Source organism: Anopheles gambiae, chromosome X, assembly GCF_943734735.2.
Source record: "Anopheles gambiae chromosome X, idAnoGambNW_F1_1, whole genome shotgun sequence".
Lineage (NCBI taxonomy): Eukaryota > Metazoa > Arthropoda > Insecta > Diptera > Culicidae > Anopheles > Anopheles gambiae.
Genome location: NC_064600.1, coordinates 17,908,120 through 17,929,193, shown reverse-complemented (window position 1 = coordinate 17,929,193; position 21,074 = coordinate 17,908,120). Strand labels below are relative to the sequence as shown.

At 41.5% G+C, this 21,074-nt stretch overlaps 2 protein-coding genes across 21 annotated transcripts in view; both read left to right on the top strand.

The window, feature by feature from the left end:
- The window catches only part of LOC1270418 (guanine nucleotide-releasing factor 2), a 53,271-nt gene extending 45,256 nt beyond the window's left edge, over positions 1 to 8,015 (top strand). For 13 of the 19 annotated variants that reach the window (XM_061650041.1, XM_061650051.1, XM_061650069.1 and 10 more), the window contains 10 exons: positions 70 to 223; positions 309 to 1,320; positions 2,525 to 2,699; positions 3,295 to 3,312; positions 4,951 to 5,119; positions 5,229 to 5,591; positions 5,670 to 5,822; positions 5,947 to 6,072; positions 6,180 to 6,311; positions 6,409 to 8,015. In XM_061650041.1, the coding sequence (XP_061506025.1) occupies positions 70 to 223; positions 309 to 1,320; positions 2,525 to 2,699; positions 3,295 to 3,312; positions 4,951 to 5,119; positions 5,229 to 5,591; positions 5,670 to 5,822; positions 5,947 to 6,072; positions 6,180 to 6,311; positions 6,409 to 6,544 (2,438 nt within the window). In that variant the 3' untranslated portion in view covers positions 6,545 to 8,015. The remainder of the gene's footprint in view (positions 1 to 69; positions 224 to 308; positions 1,321 to 2,524; positions 2,700 to 3,294; positions 3,313 to 4,950; positions 5,120 to 5,228; positions 5,592 to 5,669; positions 5,823 to 5,946; positions 6,073 to 6,179; positions 6,312 to 6,408) is intronic. The other 6 variants (XM_061650117.1, XM_061650019.1, XM_061649998.1 and 3 more) reach the window with 3 other exon arrangements.
- A 10,351-nt stretch (positions 8,016 to 18,366) lies between these two features.
- LOC1270417 (UPF0729 protein AGAP000931) lies at positions 18,367 to 19,519 on the top strand. Of its 2 annotated transcripts, none has more exons than XM_061640524.1 (2): positions 18,367 to 18,599; positions 18,670 to 19,519. In XM_061640524.1, the coding sequence occupies exon 2, from the start codon at positions 18,752 to 18,754 to the stop codon at positions 19,040 to 19,042; it is 291 nt and encodes a 96-aa protein (XP_061496508.1). In that variant the 5' UTR covers positions 18,367 to 18,599; positions 18,670 to 18,751; the 3' UTR covers positions 19,043 to 19,519. The 2 variants fall into 2 exon arrangements, with proteins under 2 accessions (XP_061496508.1, XP_309116.3); XM_309116.4 differs by having other exon boundaries at positions 18,367 to 18,603.
- Positions 19,520 to 21,074: the final 1,555 nt, after the last annotated feature.

The window sequence follows — 21,074 nt, the reverse complement described above, 5'->3', positions numbered from 1 at the left end:
TTCGGCTTCTCATACCAAAACCGTTGCAGACCTAATCGTGTTTCGTGTCTTGTTTTAACAATTTTGCAGTCATGGCTTACATGGAGATCTTCGGCAGTGCCACCCAGAACCAGTCGGAGTTTATGCGCCACTCGGTGCACACGTACAATTTGGCGCACTCGGAGCAGATATCGACCAGTAGCACCACGAGCAATCACAGCATCTCACACAGTCAAACGATGAGGTAAGTAGGGGAAAAGCCAATCGGATGCATCCTCTTCCCATCTGCGCTGTCCACTAACATTTAAATTATGTCCTCTTCACTTCAGCCTCTCGCCGTCGCGCATTGCTCCGGCTACGGTGTCGCCACCGAGCTCGCCGAACGTGAGCGTGAAGCCGCCCGCGCTGCCACCGAAGCGCCAGCGCATCAACAGCAAAACGCCCAGCATCGCATCGACCCCGCCACCCAGTCCGAAGATATTCCAGGACCAGCAGCAGCACCACCACGCGCAGCACCACTATCACCAGCAGCAGGCCCAAGCGCCGAACGTAATCAACACGTCACCTTCGCCATCAACGTCCTCGCTCGCCTCGACCCAGTCCGGTACGGGCAGCAAACCGTCTGCTGTCTGCAATCAAACGCTGGACGTGAAAACACCGAAGGTAGCGCAACCACCACTGGCAGCATCCGAGCCCGAGGCGGAGCCGGCCACTGCTAGCGGCAGTGCAGCGTCCACTTCCACTACTAGTACTACCCTCACCAACATAGCTGCTACTACTACTACTACTACCACTATCTCTTCCGTTGGTGACGATGGTGGCGCTGCTGCTGCTGGCGCTGCCACCGAGCAGTGCGGCATTCGTTACCACTCCCCTAACCGGCGGCATCCGGCCGGTGGCCAGCACGCGGCCGACGATGACTATCTGCACCTGTGCGATGCGACCACGCGAGCGCCCATTGCCGGCGACAATCTGTCCGCCTCCTCCTCCTCCGCTTTCCCCTCCTCCGCTTCCAATCTGAATCTCGCCAGTACGGCTGGTCGCGGCAGCGGCAGCACCAGCCAGCATCTAGTCAGCGTCACCAACCACAGCCACAGCAATAACACTAGCGGCAGTAGTAGTAATAACGTTGAATCTAGTAGTTATTTAAACGATAGCCATAACAAGGATAGAACTAGCAGCAGCAGTAGCGGCGGGCAGGCCGTGTTGCCGTCCAGTGATGCGATGATCTACGAAGCGTCCACCACGCAATCGCCACTGCCGGCTGGCGATGCCGGTGACGAACGGGCAAGCAACAAAGACGGGGACGAGGTTGAGGTCATACTTAGACGGAATAATAAGGTGCACTTACTACTACTACTACTACTACTACTACTACTACTACTATTACTTTCTACTTTTTCCTTTTTCCACTCCATTTACGTAGGACGTTTTATGGCGTCGCTAACCTATCACCTCCCGTTAACCACTCCCTGTTTCTGTTAGTCTAAAAATATTTCGCTTAACGTTTTAGCTATGGATTTTCCTAATAGCATAACAGTGCTCACGCCTATTAGAGGGTTAGAGGTTTCATTTCCTTCATTAATTTCATATTTTGTGCATTATTATGTAGAAGAAGTATTGTGTATTACAGGGTTTTCCAGGAGTTCTCATAGCTGTGGGAAACTTTATTAACTCTTTCTTACGTGAAATGAACTTATTGTAATGGGAATTGGACTCTTTAGCACCCTTGTTGGACAAATGCAATAGGAATTTCAAACGAGCCTGTCCAAAAAGGGTGCCATAGAGTTGAATTTCCAAAATACGAAGTTCACTTCCAATAGGAACGAGTCTAGGAAGTGTCCCACAACTATGAGAATCCCTGGAAAACCCTGTAAGGCCGGGCTACATTGATCGTGCTCTCTAGTGTAATTTTTGTTAACACGTATGCCATTTAGTGGCGGCGGGTGGAAGCTAGAGGCTGGTATAATTTATCTGTCAAAAAGTGTTTCGGGTCGAGGAGGCTACAATTTTACACACTGATGGATAGAGATTGGAACATAAGGCGAAATGTTGCCTAGCGCATTGTTTGAATGACGATTTGTCCACCAACAACACTCAACGGCCTAATTTGTAGCAATTTATAAACGTTGATCAACGTTTCAAATGGCCTACAGATAGCCTGGTCGAAACTTGATGAGACACCAAGTATGAATAATTTTGACACATAAATTATACCGACCTATAGCTTGCGCTGGTCGTCGCTATATGCGCTAGTGAAAATGACACTAGCGAGTACGGGCAATGTACCTCGATCTTTACAAATTTTATTGTTTGAAACTAGTACTAACAAATGCTGCTGTGTTTTGTGTAGCCTTTTTGTCTCTTTCTGGAACACCAAATATTCCTTATTCCTCCTCTTGTCTATGCGACCTGAATGTCTGGTTTGTGTCATTTTCTTGGCATCTTTTGTTTATTTGTTTTTTTTTTTAATGTGTCTATGTGTGTTTTGCAGGTATTTAAAATTGATAGTTCTAATCTAAATATCTGTTATTTCGCGTTTCAGAATGGCATGACGATGGCGATGGAGCTGCAACAGCAACCACTGAATCTGATGGAGGAGCTGGACGTGAGCAACTATCTAGTGTTTAAGAAGGAAAACGAGGACGGTCCAGACGTCAAGGGCGGCCACCCGGATGCACTCATCATCCACGCCACCCGGGTGCAGAAGAACTCAGACGGTAAGCATTGCGTACTGCTCCTCCTGCCATTGCGTGCACGTGCCGCTCGCTAGCATTGCCAAGTGGGTTGGCTCCCGGGTTGTGTACTGCGCTCGCTCAGGACACGCTAGCAGGTGGGCCACGTCGTCCCACTAGCCCGTCCTCCTCACTAGCCGTTGCGTACAGCTACACCGGCAGCTATCACTGTACTTTAAAGTCACACAAAACGTTTAATGTGTCGTGTATTGTTTTTTCTTCTTTTGTCTTCTGTCTGTTTCGTTTTGTCGCGGTATCCCTGTATACACCTTCGCCTCGTTTCTTTAACGTTAACCACTACCACAATACCATTCTATTATCGTTCACCCTCTTATTACTAATGTATTGCAAATGTCAAAACAAAAACAATCAAACTGAAAATCAATTTCCAATAACTGAAATGAACCTTGTAACATATGTGGCACACATTGGCTATTCACTGCCCCTATCCTTCTTCCACCTCCTCCCCCTCCCATTGTACCTTCTAACGCCTCGCAATCAAACATCGCAATTAATCTGTGTCATTACATTGCTTCATTTCTGTAAACTACCGAAACAAAACAAATATCCATACCGACAGACGATTGTTTAGAGGATGGTAAGCGGTTTCGTCTTACAAATGCAACCAATACCGAATTACGTAAAAGTTGTATGGAGCTAGTATCTAGTGCATGTCGATCCGTTTTTTTTAATTTCACACTGTTGTACTACTCAGTGCATGCTTTCCTGGCTGTTACTTAAACTGTCGTTTTTTTTTTTTTTTGACGAACCTTGGACTATCGTCCACATTCCTTGGTATAGCCACATAGCTTGGATGTAACTTCCTTTTTGATAACATAATATTTTAATCCATTTTAGATTATATTATTTATTTGTCTTTTATGTATTATTGTAAGGCTTGTTTTGTTCAAGTAGTGTACAGTAAACCCTCATATAACGAGATTAATGCGTTGCATTGACCCACTAGTAATACGGAAAGCTCGTTACGCTGGATGATTTTTCTATACAATTAGTAACAAAAAACAGATTATTGGTTCCCATGCCATAATAATACTACTACTTTATTATTCCAACGAAATGCAAATGTAACCATGCTGCAGACAATTATGGTGCTATTAGATTTGGTAGATGGAATTAGAATTCGGCTGTCAAGATTCCAGCGAGCTTTATGACATTAGAATCCTTGTCTCTAGTGTAATAACGCACAGGGAATCTAAAATGGAATTTGTTTCATTTTTTCTGTTCGAACGACTTAAACGCTTGTTAACCCATTCAGTGTTTTGCCGGAGTCTAGCTCGGGGTAACAGATCGCTTTTGTAGTAATTTGCCCGAGTGAGACCCGGGCTGATTTTTTGCACCGTTTCGTAGCGTTCTTCGTCGCGCGTAGCTGTGAAAAAGAGGTTTGATAACTCACGAGCGCTTAGGATATGGTTGATGTTATTGTCCGCACTGTAATTCTAAGAAACAATTTAATTCAAGACATGATAACGGCAGACGTGTTGCGATATACTTACTAACATCGCAACGCTACTGAAAGAATACATTCCACAAGTCTTCCACAAGCAGAGAACAAAACTTACTCTCTTGCATACTAATTACTTAAAGAGCATATCAGATTGCTCGTTTTACGAAAATCTCATCCAAAAGGGAATACTCGTTATAAAGGGGTTCAGTGTATGTTTTCTTAGAATAGCTCGCTTTCTGTGTTTTTTTTTGTGTTTAAACACAAATTGATAAATTAATTGGTTAAACTTTTTTTACACACTTTCCTCGTAAACGTTCTAAATTATTTGATTCTTTATGTACTGGCATGAATAGAATTAATGAGCGCCATTTCAATTCATAGAATTACATTTATTTATTATTCATTAGTGATGGCCTGGTCGTATTGCTTACATAATGTATAGAATTACTTAAGCAATACGGCCGAAGCCGTTCTTTCTGAATACTTAAATTACGTAATGTGCTTTTGCCCCTATAACGCTTCTGCAACTCGCAAAAGGTACAGCAATGGCACAAACACTCAACTTAATTGAGCGGCTAAGAGACGAACCTATAAGCGCGCTTGAGCCTGCCAAGTTTTGCTCTGCTTATTGTCAATGCATTCTAACCGCTCAGTGGTGCCCATAGGACACCTGGCAGTGTGTGTGTGTGCTGCTTAGAGCAAAACAAAATAGCGTAACGCAAGTAACCACATAAAACCACATTCTCGCTACCCTTTTCGTAACCCTTGCAGCTTACGGTGAAGCGTTCATAACTACGTTCCGTACCTTTATCTCGCCGTTGGACCTAATCCAGAAGCTGTCCCATCGATACACCGTCTACCACTGTCAGATGAATGATGCCAAACAGAAAGCCGCCAAAGAATCCTTTTCCCTGTTGGTGCGGGTGGTAAACGATCTGACGTACGTAGCGCACCAAACGAATTCACTTTCTTGTTTTTGTTTTGTTTGCTTGCCATGATTTACTGATGTTATATGCTACCGTTTTTGCCCCCCCCCCCTCCCCCCATAGTACGCCAGATTTGAGCGAACGACTGCTGGTGATACTGATGAACTTTGACTATCAGCTGGTAAGCGCCGGCCACCTGACGATGGCGAAGCTGCTCCGGGTGAAGCTGATCGAGAAGGCGTTGATCTACAAGCAGAAGGCGTCGCTCACCGTGCCGACGCTGTCGTCCCGGGCGCTCGTCGCCCAGCCGCCGACCCTGCTCGATCTGAAGTCGGCCGAGATAGCCGAGCAGATGACGCTGCTCGATGCGGAGCTGTTCCAGAAGATCGAAATACCGGAGGTGCTGATATGGGCGCAGGAGCAGTGCGAGGAGCGGTCTCCGAATCTGACCCGTTTTACCGAGCACTTTAACAAGATGTCTTACTGGTATGATGTCTGGTCGTGCAAAGAAGCGTTTGGTTTGGCGTATGGCACTAATTTATATATTCCTACATTACATTCTAGGGCTCGCACGCAGATACTTTCCCAAAACGATGCCAAAGATAGGGAGAAGCACGTGATCAAATTCATCAAAATTATGAAACATCTGCGGAAAATCAACAACTACAACTCGTATCTGGCCCTGCTGTCTGCGCTGGATTCGGCTCCGATTCGAAGGTATGATTTGTTTCAGAGGGGGAGAAAGGGGGCATCAACTGTATCACGGGCAAGCAAAGCAAACCTTTTAACACGATGGCTTCTCATTCGTTCTTGGTGGTGGTTCCTGGCTTTCCGTTGAAAGGCTCGAGTGGCATAAAACGATCACGGAAGGATTAAAGGAGTACTGCGCATTGATCGATTCCAGCTCCAGCTTCCGGGCGTACCGGCAAGCGTTGGCTGAAACGAACCCACCCTGCATTCCGTACATGTAAGTGTAGCGCTGCTTTACGTTAATCTTTGTTTTGTACACATCCACGTTGCGTGGTTTTTATTAAATTGATTTTATTTTCTTTTTTTTTTTTGTCGTCGTCTCAGTGGACTTGTACTGCAGGATCTTACCTTCGTGCACATCGGCAACCCGGATCTGTTGCCGGACGGGTCGACCAACTTCTCCAAACGCTGGCAGCAGTACCACATCGTGGTAAACATGAAGCGTTTTAAGAAAGGGTACGTCAACCAACGGCGAGCATGTCTATTGTGTCCTGCTAACGATGCCTCGTGTGTGCTTGTGTGCCGCACATTTCTTTTTCTTCCTTTTTGGCAGATCCTACCCATTCAAGAAGAACGAGCGCATCATCGGTTTCTTCGACAACTTCGAGTACTATCTAGACGAGGACGCGATGTGGCAGATTTCCGAAACGATCAAACCGCGTGGCTCGCGCAAAGCGAACGTCAATTAGTACAGGCTGAACTGTTTGCGTGGGGGTAGCGACGAGCAGCAGGAAGGCACCGGTGCGACGCGGCCGAAACGAAGCAATGGCGAGGAGGAGGACGGCAGCAGCGCGCAACGGCTGTTGAAGTAGGCCAGTAGGTCGCCGTTTCGGCTTCGAATCTCGAAACCAAGGCTCGAACGGAGCCGGCCTGCAGAGTCATCGGAAACGGCGGGGGGATTGGGGAATGGGATGGGGAGAGGAGGAGATAGGACACAATCTCAATTGTGTGCACACCAATACACACAACAACTCAGTCCCGATCCACCCCGGATGGGGAAGGCAGTAGCAGCAAGACAGAAAGAGCAAACCCAAGCAAACGAAGGATTCAATCAACATTCGTTCCCGCGCGAAGCCAGTAACGCTAACGATCGCCAAATCGAACAATTAATGTGCATTTACTTGCGGGACATTTGTTTGGTAACGCCAGAAACGTTACACACAGTGAGAGGCTAGCAAGCTCCTAAGTGATCGTAACGCGTACTCACTAAGTCAGTTTGCCGGTCTGTCTTTTTATTCCGTTTTGCTTACCTGTTGCGGCTTCCGATAGGGGGGGGGGGGGGGGTTTGTGTTGTTTTCTCTCTTTCTCTCTTTCTTTTTCTCCCGCAGAGACAGGACGGGGAAACGAAGGAATGTGTAAATTATTTTAAGCTATCGATAGCACACTTGAATTCGTGATCTTTATATTGTATTATACGTACTCTGCTTGCAATGGTACTTTTTTTTAATTAAACAAAGTATTGTTTTATTGTATTTATAAAGTAACGACACAGTTTAGCGGACGCGGTATCGCGGCCTCATCGGCGGTTTAATTTCACAACAGCCTATAAGCACCATCGGTCCTCCCCGATTGATGGGAAGCGCGATATTATCACTATATGACAGCATACGTGTGTGTGCGTGCGTGTATGTGTACCCCATTCGTGCTTGTTGGCATGCATGTATCTAATGAGTAGGCTTTAGGATTTAGGGTGCCTGGGCAGAACCGCATACTGCAAGCCGGCTGCGGGTCTCCTTAGGCAATCTAAAAAATATCCACACGAATGCAATGGAAGCTAAGTCCAGCGCAATTGCAAAATAGAAAGAGAGAAGAAAGTAAAACATACACACACACACATCGTCAAAGTTCTATAGCTAAGATAGAAGAAAAGCAAAGTTAAACAACACAAGCTCGAAACAGCGAGGGAGTTGCGAGTGAACGCCGACAGGACAGTGGGAAGGCGGAAGTGCGCGAAACAAAGAGCAGAGATTTATCTAGATAAAGTGTGTGGGTGATAGTTGGGGAAGGGAGAGGGGGGGGGGGGTGGAGGGGGAGTGGATGTTTAGCATTAAAACGTAGTAGTAACCGTAAACACAGTCAAAGATGAACGAATGTTTTTGTCTTCTATTAAGAAATACCCTTTTTTATTGAAAAATACAACTATCCATTATTTTAACCCTTTTCCTATTTCTTGTGTTGTTTTGATGTACGTGTGGGACGGAAGCATTTTGCCCGTACTTCGATAGTGTGCAGATTGCACTTGCACTCCAGTATGACTCTTCGATGTTCGTGTAAGTCTTTGTTCGATTGTTTGCTTTTAGTCTCTTTCTCTCTCACTCTCATTTTCGTTCTCGTTTTCAACTGTTTTACCCTCACTAATTCTTTATTATTTACAAGTTTTTCATTTTTTACTGATCGCAGCACCTGATTTTCCTTACATCTTCTTCATCTAGAATGCAAGCAATTCTTGCGGCTGCACGACGAGTTAGTGATACAACGAATTAAACTGTAGTAGTGAATTTAGTGTAAGGAAGAACCATTCCAAATTATGCCATAGAAGCATTAGCGCCCCCCGAATGCATTAGCGACTCTGACACACACACACACACAATACGTGTCTGTATGCTATTCAGTGGAGCTTTTCCTCGAAGTCAGCATTCGTACAAACAGTGAGCACAGCAACAGATGGAGTAGCAATAGTATTAACAAAAACAAGACGTATATAGTGTCACGGTGAACAGGTACTTCTTTTTTAACGAAAAGACAAACATGACCTAGGTTAAGATCTTTTCATAACACAAGAACAAGACAAAAATCATAAGACACATACTGTAGTTATACTTTTGCTTAAACGCAACTAAACCGCTAATCAACAGGAGTGTAGATAAGACAATTAAAAGATTTTTATTATTTCTAATAACTAAACGAACGGTAATAACCGTTTGCTAGAAGAATGCATCATGTTTACGTTATTTTTTTGTTTTAATGAAAGTAAACTCTCAAAACACAAACACACGTCTTAGAAGTCTTAGAAATGAATTAGTTACAGCAACAAACAATACTTCACTGTAGCAGTGCTACTATGCTTTTGATTGCATTATTTAGCCATTGCAACGACGGCCACACAATTAAAAGAATCTGTATCTGTAGCTTGTGTGCAGATACGAAGCGTGCCAGGCTCGAAGTTTCCATAAGCTAACCTAATCAACATTCAAACGGGGGGCTGTACGAAAGTGACACAAAAACTATATAGGTATTACACAGCGTATTGAAACAAGATAAGCAAACGTATCAATAACCATCTGTATGTCAACAAAACATGCTATAATTGTGCACTAACATACATCACACACATGCACGAGAGCAAATCAGACAAAGTGAAAAACAGATTTCGAAACATACCATATATGTACATGCCCAAACAGATTGAAGTGCTGCCACCACTTACTACTGCTAGTATCCAGGAGAAGGAGCAATGGTCGAAAAAGACCGCTACTGACGCTACCGTGCTCCACCCCCTCTCCCAGCCCATAGGGACTGATGTAATTATAAGTGCTATAGATATGTAAAAGAGCAAATAGAAACTAGTTCGAGCCCTTCGAATCGAGATATCCGTATAGCCAATCCGTGTGTAAGTGGATGTGTTGAAAGGAGGCTTTTGTGTATGTGTTTTTGCTTCTCCATTCTTCCCCAACTCCAACTGTGAACGTTAGGATGTGTTTTTGGACCAATGAAAAACAAAACTGCGCTAAAGCTTTTTTTTCCGTCACACACTACAGTTGCTGCCCATGTTTCCACCAATCTACGATAGAAAACACATATCAAATCGATGAACAAGGACTCATGTACGTGTTTCCTACCACACATGCACACTCAAGGTATGGCAAGAATGCCATTGCCGGATCCAGAAGTACCGATATAGGCAGAGAGTTAGCTGAACGAACAATGAGAAAAATCCCAGTAAGTGTGGGTATGAGTTGATGTGTGATGATCGACTGACTATCATGTGACTGAGATCGATCGAGATATCTTTTTTCTTTTTCTAAATAAATAAATAAATAAATAACACATTAGTAACTAGCTACTAGCGGAAGACTTAGGTGCAGAGCGGTTTCTATCGCACCGCTTTTAGTAGACGGTACAGCAGCAGACAGGGAGAGAAGCAACGGAAGATTGGAGGCAAGTAGAATATTGGTCCGGTATACTCCAATTTGGACGATGAAAATATAGCTCCCAATTAGGCCCACATAACCAACAACACATCGTAAAATAGTAGACTTTTTACAAAACAAAACAGTCAAATGAACTTAGCCTCGATGTTTCTTCTAAGTGTGTAAGTGTTTATCATATCGTATTTCACCACTCGCAGACCTGTCGGAGCGCATGATAGCTTGGTGTACTAAGCTAATCTACTTGCGGAAATTGGAAAGGCTATATTCTGAATACTGACCTGGAATGTTATAACGATAACGACATGAGAGATGGAGAGAGAGAGAGAGAGAGAAAGAGAGAAAGAGAGAGGGAGAGAGAGAGAGAGAGAGAGAGAGAGAGAGAGAGAGAATGAGAGTGCGAGTGCGACAAGAGGGGGGAATTGCAGAATTGCACGATTAGATGCATCTATATGTTGAAGAAGTAAAAAATCAGTGAGAATTAATGCAATTTTACATAATAATAATAATAATAATAATAATAATAATAGTAATAATAATAATAATAATAATAATAATAGTAATAGTAATAATGATTATTATCATAATAATATAATCTATATACAAATGTGCGCGCATGTTCCGAGCATGTGATGATTTATTTACACGCATATGTATGGATAAATATATAGATATGTACAATTGGCATAGGCATATATTTATTAAACATACATATGTAATATACACACACATCTCTTTCTCTCTCTCTATCTCTCTATCTTCTAGCAAACATTAACGTACATACACCGCTCTACTAACATTATACAATGAATGCAAAACGAACAAACAAACAAACAAAAAGATTACTCTGACCCCCGTTACTGCTTTCCTTCTCCATCACAATCGCAACATAATTCCATGTGCGCGGCTGGGCCAAGCGATGGATGGCTGACGGCTAGGTGTGATTAATCTGTGTCTGTAAGGTGCGCTCGGTACCCAGTAGCACTTAATTCGGTGTAGCAATAATGGTAAGCGTATAAAGTAAGAACGTAATGTAAGGAATGATTTGTAATGTGGAAACCCAACCAGCCCTCGCACGGGTGAAACTTACTACGCTAGCGCCCGATCAACAAATCCTCCCCGGCCTCCTGCCTTGTCCTTCTTCTTGCTAAATGCCAAGAATCCCGACCTAAAATGGAAGGCAAAAATAGGACAACCCTAATCAGAGCAAAGGTGAGCAAGAAACCCTTAATTGCTAATCAGCGCACATATAATATAATTAAATGCATTTTTGGGCAAAGAGATGCAAAGATAAAAATGGCAAAGCAAAACCAACCAGAAATAAAACTTGATGTGATACATATGGAAGCAAAACTAAGAAAGATTACAAACAAACAACAACAAAAGAAATTTAGAAGAATAAAGGTATAAAAGAAAAAAAACAGCAAAACGGAACGCATTCCAACGGTGTAACGGTGTTTTGGTGCTGGTTTGAACCTGTTACGAAAACTTTGACACTTTGATGCTGGGCGGTCAGCTACAGAGTGACCAGTAATACCGATGTACAGGCGGTCCCCGAGATACACGGTACCTCTTATACGCGGATTCGAAGATACGCGGTTTTCTAAATTTGACAATTCTTTGAACAAATTGTACTGATTTGACACATCAATTGTAAATTGCCAAATAATATCCGTTTTGATCGAATGTTAAAAACTATTTCAAAAGGTTTAAAACTGTTATATTCAGTCAGAATCATATCAGATAATTCATATACAGGCGGTCCCCGAGATACACGGTACCTCTTATACGCGGATTCGAAGATACGCGGTTTTCTAAATTTGACAATTCTTTGAACAAATTGTACTGATTTGACACATCAATTGTAAATTGCCAAATAATTTCCATTTGATCGAATGTTAAAAACTATTTCAAAAGGTTTAAAACTGTTATATTCAGTCAGAATCATATCAGATAATTCATAAAGTGACTAAAACCGCCCCCTACTTGCAACATTACACGAAAATTAGTGATATTTTAGCTGGAAATCGCGAGATTCGACTTACGCGGAAATTCGAGATACGCGGTATTTTACGGTCGTTTTCGGTCCCCATTAACCGTGTATCTCGGGGACCCCCTGTAGTGACTAAAACCACCCCCTACTTGCAACATTACACGAAAATTAGTGATATTTTAGCTGAAAATCGCGAGATTCGACTTACGCAGAAATTCGAGATACGCGGTATTTTGCGGTCGTTTTCGGTCCTCATTAACCGTGTATCTCGGGGACCCCCTGTATCTGTATTCCTACCGCCAAAATTCACGTGATTAATATTGTTTTTTTTGTTTATTGAATTTAGTTCATTTATGTAATTCTTCAAATACAGTAGAACGTCGATTATCCGGGGACGGATTAACCGGCGGGCGGCTTAACCGTGCGCATAAATCTGACAGCTGTTCATACGTACGGCGAAAGTTTTCAGCGATAGTCAATTGGGTAACCAGTTTTTTGTGCAGCTCTGTAGTGTCTAGTGGTATTTTCGAAATTCATTTTTGTTCATGAACAGTTGTTAAACCTACAGTTATTGATTAAAATAATATTCTACTAACGATTCATCGATTTGCCCAGGTGAATTAATCATAAAACTAGTGAATTTCATATGTTTTATATGCGTTTGACATTTTTTGGACCATTATCCGTGCAAATCGATTAACCGGCAACCGTCCGGTCCGGAGCTGCCCAGATAATCGACGCTCTATTGTATTTAATGCAATTTATGAAGAAAATTCGGTTAATTATGTCTTTTTAGTGATTTTTTTTCATTTGACAATTGAGGGAGAAAATTTTACTGAGCGTTTCTACATACACCGAGACTGAAGGTGAGAGATGGCTGTGAGAAAATTGACAATCGGTTCTCTCGTCGGTGTGTGTAGAAGCTCTGAAAAGCGCCGTAATGAGACTTTTAAAATGATGTTGAAAAAAATCCATTTTAATCGGTAAAATGAAGTCAAAAAAGTTCCTTTTACTTTTTAATAATATTTTTACGATTATTAGACGGCAAAAATGCAAACTATAATTGATCGTTCGCCATAAACTGCCAATTCAATTTTTTCTCAGCTTTATCGTTCTTTGCATGCCGAGGAGATTTCTATCGCCGAAAATGCTGTCAGTCGCTGTCAAAGCATGCTGTCAGTTATTTTCTCAGCTGCTTTCTCGGTGTATGTAGAAACACCTGAGTCAGACAAATCGGACTTAATTTACCCCAATTTTACCGCTAAATTACCGGTAATTTAAGAGTAATTTAATGGTAAATTAGCAGTCGTTAATTTATCCATTCCAGCAGTTTTGACAGATCCTATTCCTTCCTCTATTTTATTTTTATTTTTTTCGGCCAAATTGTTAATAAATAACACGAAATTTATTATATTACAGTTTAATGGTTATATTCAATCTTTTTCCTTAACTTATACACACGATTGCAATGTATTTTTTTTAGTAAACTCGACTTGAAGAGCCACTTCACCCGGAGAAGGTGATGCACAAATAGCACTAATAAACGCAATTTCTTGGCTGTTTTTTACATTTAACAGTTTTCAACACACCGCCAACGTCTTCTTCCACTAAAAGATCATCAACACAATACTTTTTTTGTTATTATTTATATCTTTTTACTGCAACAAACGACAACACTTCGTACCACTAAATTGCTCTTAAATTACTGTTATGACAGACACAAAACTGCTCGAATGGGTAAATTAACAGAAGGCTGTCTGACTGGGACTCACTGATTTGACATATAAATTGTCAAAAATAAAAATTCGCGTAATTCGAATGTCGGGTAACTCGGGGAAAGACTGTACAGGTAATCCCCGAGATACACGGCACCTCTTATACGCGGATTCGGAGATACGCGGTCTTCTAAATTTGGGGCCCTTTCCGTTTTAAGGTCGTAGGCTGAAATTTCAGTCCGTCAGTTTGCATTGTAAACCAGTTTTCGAGCAGCTATCTAAGTGGGTATAACATACAAGTGGGCTTATCCCAAGGTGTATGAATTTAGATTCGCTTGAATTTGATTTTTATCGCTTCTGTGTCGGAATGAAGATTTTATAAGTGTTTTGTGTACAGGCGGTCCCCGAGATACACGGTTAATGGGGACCGAAAACGGCCGCAAAATACCGCGTATCTCGAATTTCCGCGTAAGTCGAATCTCGTGATTTCCAGCTAAAATATCACAAATTTTCGTGTAATGTTGCAAGTAGGGGGCGGTTTTAGTCACTTTATGAATTATTTGATATGATTCTGACTGAATATAACTGTTTTAAACCTTTTGAAATAGGTTTGAACATTCGATCAAAACGGAAATTATTTGGCAATTTGCAATTGATGTGTCAAATCAGTACAATTTGCTCAAAGAATTGTCAAATTTAGAAAACCGCGTATCTCCGAATCCGCGTATAAGAGGTACCGTGTATCTCGGGGACCGCCTGTATACGTCAAGCCTCCAGAAAGCTTCCGAAGCGCCACAGATTAAGCTTAAACGACTGGAAAATTGAATATCCATAGAAAAAAAAAACGAAAGCTCCACAGCTTCATTGGTTTGATCAATAGATGGCGTATTACAACTCATCATTATATTGCTATCCTTTTCTTGCAATGTGTTTCGACAAGTTTCATCTTATCATGACCTATATAGCCTTCTAACTTTCCGAGCAAAAATCTATATGAATGGTCGTGTGGTCAGATACGTGGGTATCAACACCAACGACCATTACTCAAATTTCACTTGCTTCAGTGCTGGTGGTTTACATTGGAATTTAGTATTTAAACAATTGTATCGCCGTTCTAGTTCTAGAGATGCATAACTTCAATGCAAAACCATACAACAGTACAGAGGAAATGAGAAAGCTCTCCTCCAAGCGATGAAGCTCAACTGTTTGGTGGGGTATCCCACCAACAGAGAGCGCCACCAGCTTTTTCGCTATTTTTAGCATGCATGAGTCGTTTGCCGTCTGCTAAACGAAGTCTTTCTATATTCCGTTTAGGTAAAGAACTTAAGTCGTTTAGAAGCCGTTTAGTGGTCGTTTAGTGGATTTGTGGCACTTGGGTAAGATATAGACGATACTTTGCAGAACTATGGAGCTTTTTAACAGGCACATGGTACTCTTTGGAACTTTGCGGCTGATTAACACTATGTGTAGGGTTCATGATGGAACTTTAAGGCTTGTTAAAAACGTGTACCGAACTTGGTGGAACTTCATAGCTTTTTAATGCATGACATCGGTACAAGGTGGGTCTTGTCAAAGTGTCAAAAACAGACGCCGCCAATCATTTCATTGCTGCTGTACAAGTTAGATTAGTTCTTTGAAGAAGGGATTTTGAAGGAAGTGATTGTGATTGTACAGTAAATTGTGATACGTTTCGTGTAATTTATGAATATTAAGGATTTAAAAACATACACATGTACACAAACAAAACAAATCCTGTAGTTTATTTCATCCATGACGCTTGCTTGAAAATAAAACACAAACAAAAATAATCCCCGGCACCGTAGCTTAAGGAAGCTGCTTAGGCGCTTTTTAGAAGGACCGCCTGGAACTTTGATGCTGTTTATCTACTGCAAAAGGCGAATTAGAGCAGCGATCTTTAGCGTGCCAAAATGAGCTGCTTAAGCAATTCTGGCTATTTGGGAAGTGAATGATAAAAAATAAACTCTGAGCTGTTAATTGGAAATTTTTTGACGCTAAACAATGTCAAAGCGAAATATTGCCAGCAACATTCATAGACCACCTCAGCGATATGTTTCCGAGCAACAATGTTGCGTGCAACAACATTAGACCGCTGCCTTAGTGGTCTTTAGTTGATTTGTGGCACTTGGGTAGTACTATTCTCAGATTGACACTACAGAAAGGCCTCATTCGTGTGACCGCTATGAACCAAATCTAATCCATCTCCTTGAAATAAAAATAGGACTTACCAACCCCCCTCCCCCTTTATTATTCAAAACATACTGAAAACTACCGACAAAATTTGAAACTCCTTCCGAAAACTATCGATAAAATTTTGGTAGTACTGTACCAGTTTTCGGCAGTGTACCTATTTTCGGCAGAGTAGCTAAAAGCGTGAAATTCTGCACAAATGTGGTAAAAAATTTCACAAAACACAATTTTGTAGTGAAAGTGTAATTATTTGATATCCACATACGAAGTTTCACACCATTTCATTTCGTATTTTTCAAAATATCAAATAAATTGTGCTTTTTTTCGGCAGCTTTGCTGTCAGCCAATGGTTCGGCAGGTTTTGTGATTAAGAGAATCAGAACAGTAAAACAATGAAAAAGTGGTGTATAATAAAGATTTTATGCTTATTTAATTTATTCTAACTTTTCGGAATTTTAAAATCACGATAAACAAGTTATTTTTCACTTTAAATGCTGCCGAAAATAGGTACACAGTAAATGTTCATTTTTGACAGCTCAATGTTGTGGACTCCTGCCGAAACTCGGAACAATAACACACTTTGAATTTGGCTGAATATTCCTTTTAAAATTGATCAGAACACTACAATACGTATGTCGACACATAATATCACCTTTCTTGTACCAAATATCACCAATTTTACGACAAAAAATGCACTAACTTAAGAGAAAAATAAATATTTTTAAGCCAATTCGCACCGTACGCTATAACCATCAAACTGTCAATGGCTGCTCTGTTTAAACGTCGCATCAAAATGGCTGTCAAAACCAAGGTGTGTTTATTAAGGAGGTGAATTGTTAGCGCGTTTTCCGGGCGCCATCATTGAGTATTCCCAAGCGCCACAGATTAAGCTTAACCGACTGGAAAATTGAATATCCATAGAAAAAAAATGAAAGCTCCACAGCTTCATTAGTTTGATCAATAGATGGCGTATTACAACTCATCATTATATTGCTATCCTTTTCTTGCAATGTGTTTCTGCAAGTTTCATCTTATCATGACCTATATAGCCTTCTAACTTTCCGAGCAAAAATCTATATGAATGGTCGTGTGGTCAGATACGTGGGTATCAACACCAACGACCATTACTCAAATCTCACTTGCTTCAGTACTGGTGGTTTCCATTGGAGTTTAGTATTTAAACAATTGTATCGCCGTTCTAGTTCTAGCGATGCATAACTTCAATACGAAACCATACAACAGTACAGAGGAAATGAGAAAGCTCTCCTCCAAGCGATGAAGCTCAACTGGTTGAGGTATCCCACCAACAGATAGCGCCACCAGCTTTTTTGCTATTTTTAGAATGCATGAGTCGTTTGCCGTCTGCTAAACGAAGTCTTTCTATATTCCGTTTAGGTAGAGAACTTGAGTCGTTTAGAAGCCGTTTAGTGGTCGTTTAGTGGATTTGTGGCATTTGGGTTGTTATGTGAAATCGCATACAATTTTCTATACTCCCCTCCAGCCCTCCCCGATTTTAATACCGGAGCCCCCAGTATTGTTATGTCAAGTCGTGAAATGTCAATTTGCTCTGAAGCACTTCACCTCCTAATATCCATACACCTTGGTCAAAACGGGCCAAAATAAGCAACATAAAATTATTAATTAAAGTGCTTTTTAACATCAGTATTAGGAAAGTAAGAGTGTAAAATTGCTTTAAACATTTTTTGTACATATTTACATAGATAATAACATTTTCTGACCCGTATTCGCACTGCCGAAAATAGGAACACAACCTGCCGAAAATAGGAACAAACTGCCGAAAATAGGAGCAAAAGCAATGTTTGCATTTTTACGAATATTTATGAAAAAGGGCTTTGAACCGGCAAATAAAAAATAGTGTAACATATTATGATAGTTTATCAACCAGAATAATATCACTTTCATGAAAAATAATAAAAAATGTTTATTTGTGAGCAGTTTTTGTGAAACTGCTGCACTAGCGTGCCGAAAACTGGTACAGTTACCCTACTCCTACCGCAAACCGCCGAAATCATCTGGTCACACTGGTCACACCACAGAGCGTTTCTACATACACCGAGAATGCAGCTGAGAGATGGCTGTGAGAGAATTGACAACCGGTTTCTCACGCTGGTGTGTGTAGAAGCTCTGAAAAGCGCCGAGATGAGACTTTTAAAATGATGTTGATAAAATCCATTTAAATCGCTAAAATGAAGTAAAAATAGTTCATTTTACTTTTTAATAATTTTTATACGATTATTAGACGACAAAAATGCAAACTATAATTGATCGATCGCTATAAACTGCCAATTAAATTTTTTCTCAGCTCCATCGTTCTTTGCATGCCGAGGAGAATTCTCTCACCGAAAATGCTGTCAGTCGCTGTCAAAGCACGCTGTCAGTTATTTTCTCAGCTGCATTCTCGGTGTATGTAGAAACGCTCACACAGTTGTCAGCTCGCTTGTTTTGGTAGTGCGTGTGTGTGTGTTTTCTTTTCTCATCACACAGAAAAGGCTGGCAAAACAAAACACAAAACCATCTGTGGTGGTCGTTTTTTATTCGTGGCCATTCTGCAGCTTCCACCCATTCGACTAGTGTCCTTCGACTACGGTCCTGTGTTGTCTAATATATCAATCCAAAGGACTGCGGATTGCTTGCATCGATCTGCAAACGTACCACTTGAGTAAGTGAGTATTCGGTGTAATTCTCCAGCAGCCCACACCTGCTTCATGCTCGTAAAACTCATTCTCAAGGGCAACACAACCGGAAAGAGAGCAACGACCGCCGCGCGGTGAAGGAAACGACAACCTTCCAATCTCACACCCGGAAGAAAGAATGGTGTGCGTGCCGTGCTTCATTGTGCCCGTGCTGCTCTACCTGTGGCACAAGTTCGTGCAGCCGATCCTGCTCAAGTACTGGAACCCCTGGGAAAAGAAGGATGCGGACGGCAACATAATCAAGACGGAGCCGAAAAATCCGTTCGACTGTGCCGGGGGGGTGTGCCGGTGGGCAGGCAAGAAGACAGCTGTGCCGCCCGGTCACGACCCGGTGGGCCCGACGGTTGCCGCCGATACCGCAACCTCCGACGCTGTCGACGATGCTGCCAGCAGCAAGAAGACGCTATAGATAGACTCGATGGTCGATTTACTTGCTCGACTTAAACATCCCCAAACCCCCCGTTCCTGGACTAGCAAACGCATCGGTGGCTGCACCGCATCTGTGCGCATATGTATTTTCATGTGCTCACCGCATGAGTCATCTACCGCGTGCCTACCTATGCTGAGCATTAGCGGGTGTTTGAAGTGAGAAGACGATGTAGGGGGGCGACCGGAAACCACATACAGCAACATTTGAAAGCAATCAAACCGACTATTAGTAACTCAGTTGGATGAAGTTATGAGTCATGACCGATTAAATATCGATTCATGCCTAGCGGGCAGCACAGCAAAAACTGCCACTTTCCCGAACCGTGTGATAACCGATGGAGCCGTTGGTTGCAGTTGCCATTAGCAAATAGCGGTGAATCAAACTTTTGTTCAAGTTTTATTTCGATTAAAAGGAGCGTTTAAATTTTAAATACATTCGTACAGCCACCGCAAACCAGTTCAATTTGTAGTTGCGTTTTCTCTTGTCGATGGGCAGCGAACAGATAGAGCTGCTACGCGTGGGTTATATTTATGTGTATTCGCTCGCCAGACGACGCGACGCAAACATCCAGCACCCAGCACCGGAACAAATAATAACAGCAATACGCGCGTCAAAACACTTTCGGGAGGGCTTACTTTGATCCGTCTGTTTATGGCGACATACGGGTCGGCAAGCAGACATCCGTGGAAAGTGTTTTTCAATCGAGCTCTTTGGGAGGGCTTCGCGTCGCGGAATCTGGAGCGAGACATGGTAACGTATTGTATAATTAAACTATTCAACGTACCTGCACATCTTGTCGTTAATCTTAGAAACATGGTTTTGGATGTGAACAATGTTTCAATGGTATGTTTTTTTGCCCATATTGTTTCAGTTTTTTATGGCAGCGCTGCAGCCAATGGTATTTAACTATTTTTTAATTAAAAAAAAATCAATTATATTTATTTAAGACATTTGTAGTTCAAAGGAACGCCAACTTCAAATTTTAATCTCTTTAGAAGCAGAAATATGTTAAAGTACAATATGTCACATTTTTTTTTATTAAAACAATACAAATCCGTATATTTGCTTACAAACTATTCCCAAACTTATCATGACCTTCAACGTGTTTTTATTCGTTATTTGTTTTATTTCATTATTTTCTATCAATTCTATGTAGTTTATGAAAAGACTCATGATTGTTTTGCCATTTTGCTTATTTACGTGTCTCAGTCATGAACATGAGCCAGCTTAATAATAAGGTACAATACAGAGTTTTCCAATTTCATTTTATTGACTCTTTCTTACGTGAAATGAACTTAATGCAAAGGGGATTGGGACTCCATAGCACCCTTGTTTGGCAAATAGGAATTTTCAAGAAGCCAGACCAAAAAGGATACCATAGAGTCCAAATTCCAACATATGAAGTTCACTTCCAATAGGAAAGAGTCAAGGAAGTGACCAACAACTATGAGAACACCTGGAAACTCTTGAACTCTGTCACCGCCAACCAAAAAAAAATCATATTCCAGCTCCCTCATCATTTTAAATTTTAATTCTGAAAAAAATACATTAGACGTGTTCTTTTTTTTACCAATCTATGCACAATTATAGAAACTGCATTAGTTTATTCAATTCTCAGCAGAATATCGCATCAATATTGTATTACGCATTCAAAAGATATAAGCTACCAAAGTAGCTGGCTACACGTGTAGCCCGATTGCCTGAAATAGAAGTATTTGCTAAAAATAATTATAAAAAACAGGTTTATTATAATCAAAAACATATACGAAAAACTTCAGAGAAAAATGGCTGTGGTTTGCACTTACATTTCAAATTTCAAGTCAATCGGATTCTTAGAATCAGTGGAATAAGCAATGAAAATTGATTTGGCTACACGGGTAGCCGGTTTCCTGGAATAGGGTTAATGTACGGATGTCGTGACAATGAGATTTAAGGTTAGTTTTCGTCATAAACATGTCGAAATATTACGATTTATGCTCTACAAGAAAGGCAATTAAACTCGCCACCGGAA

Coding starts and splice junctions, on each gene's coding strand:
- LOC1270417 (XM_061640524.1), top strand. CDS start 18,752: ATGGTGTGCGTGCCGTGCTTCATTGTGCCCGTGCTGCTCTACCTGTGG.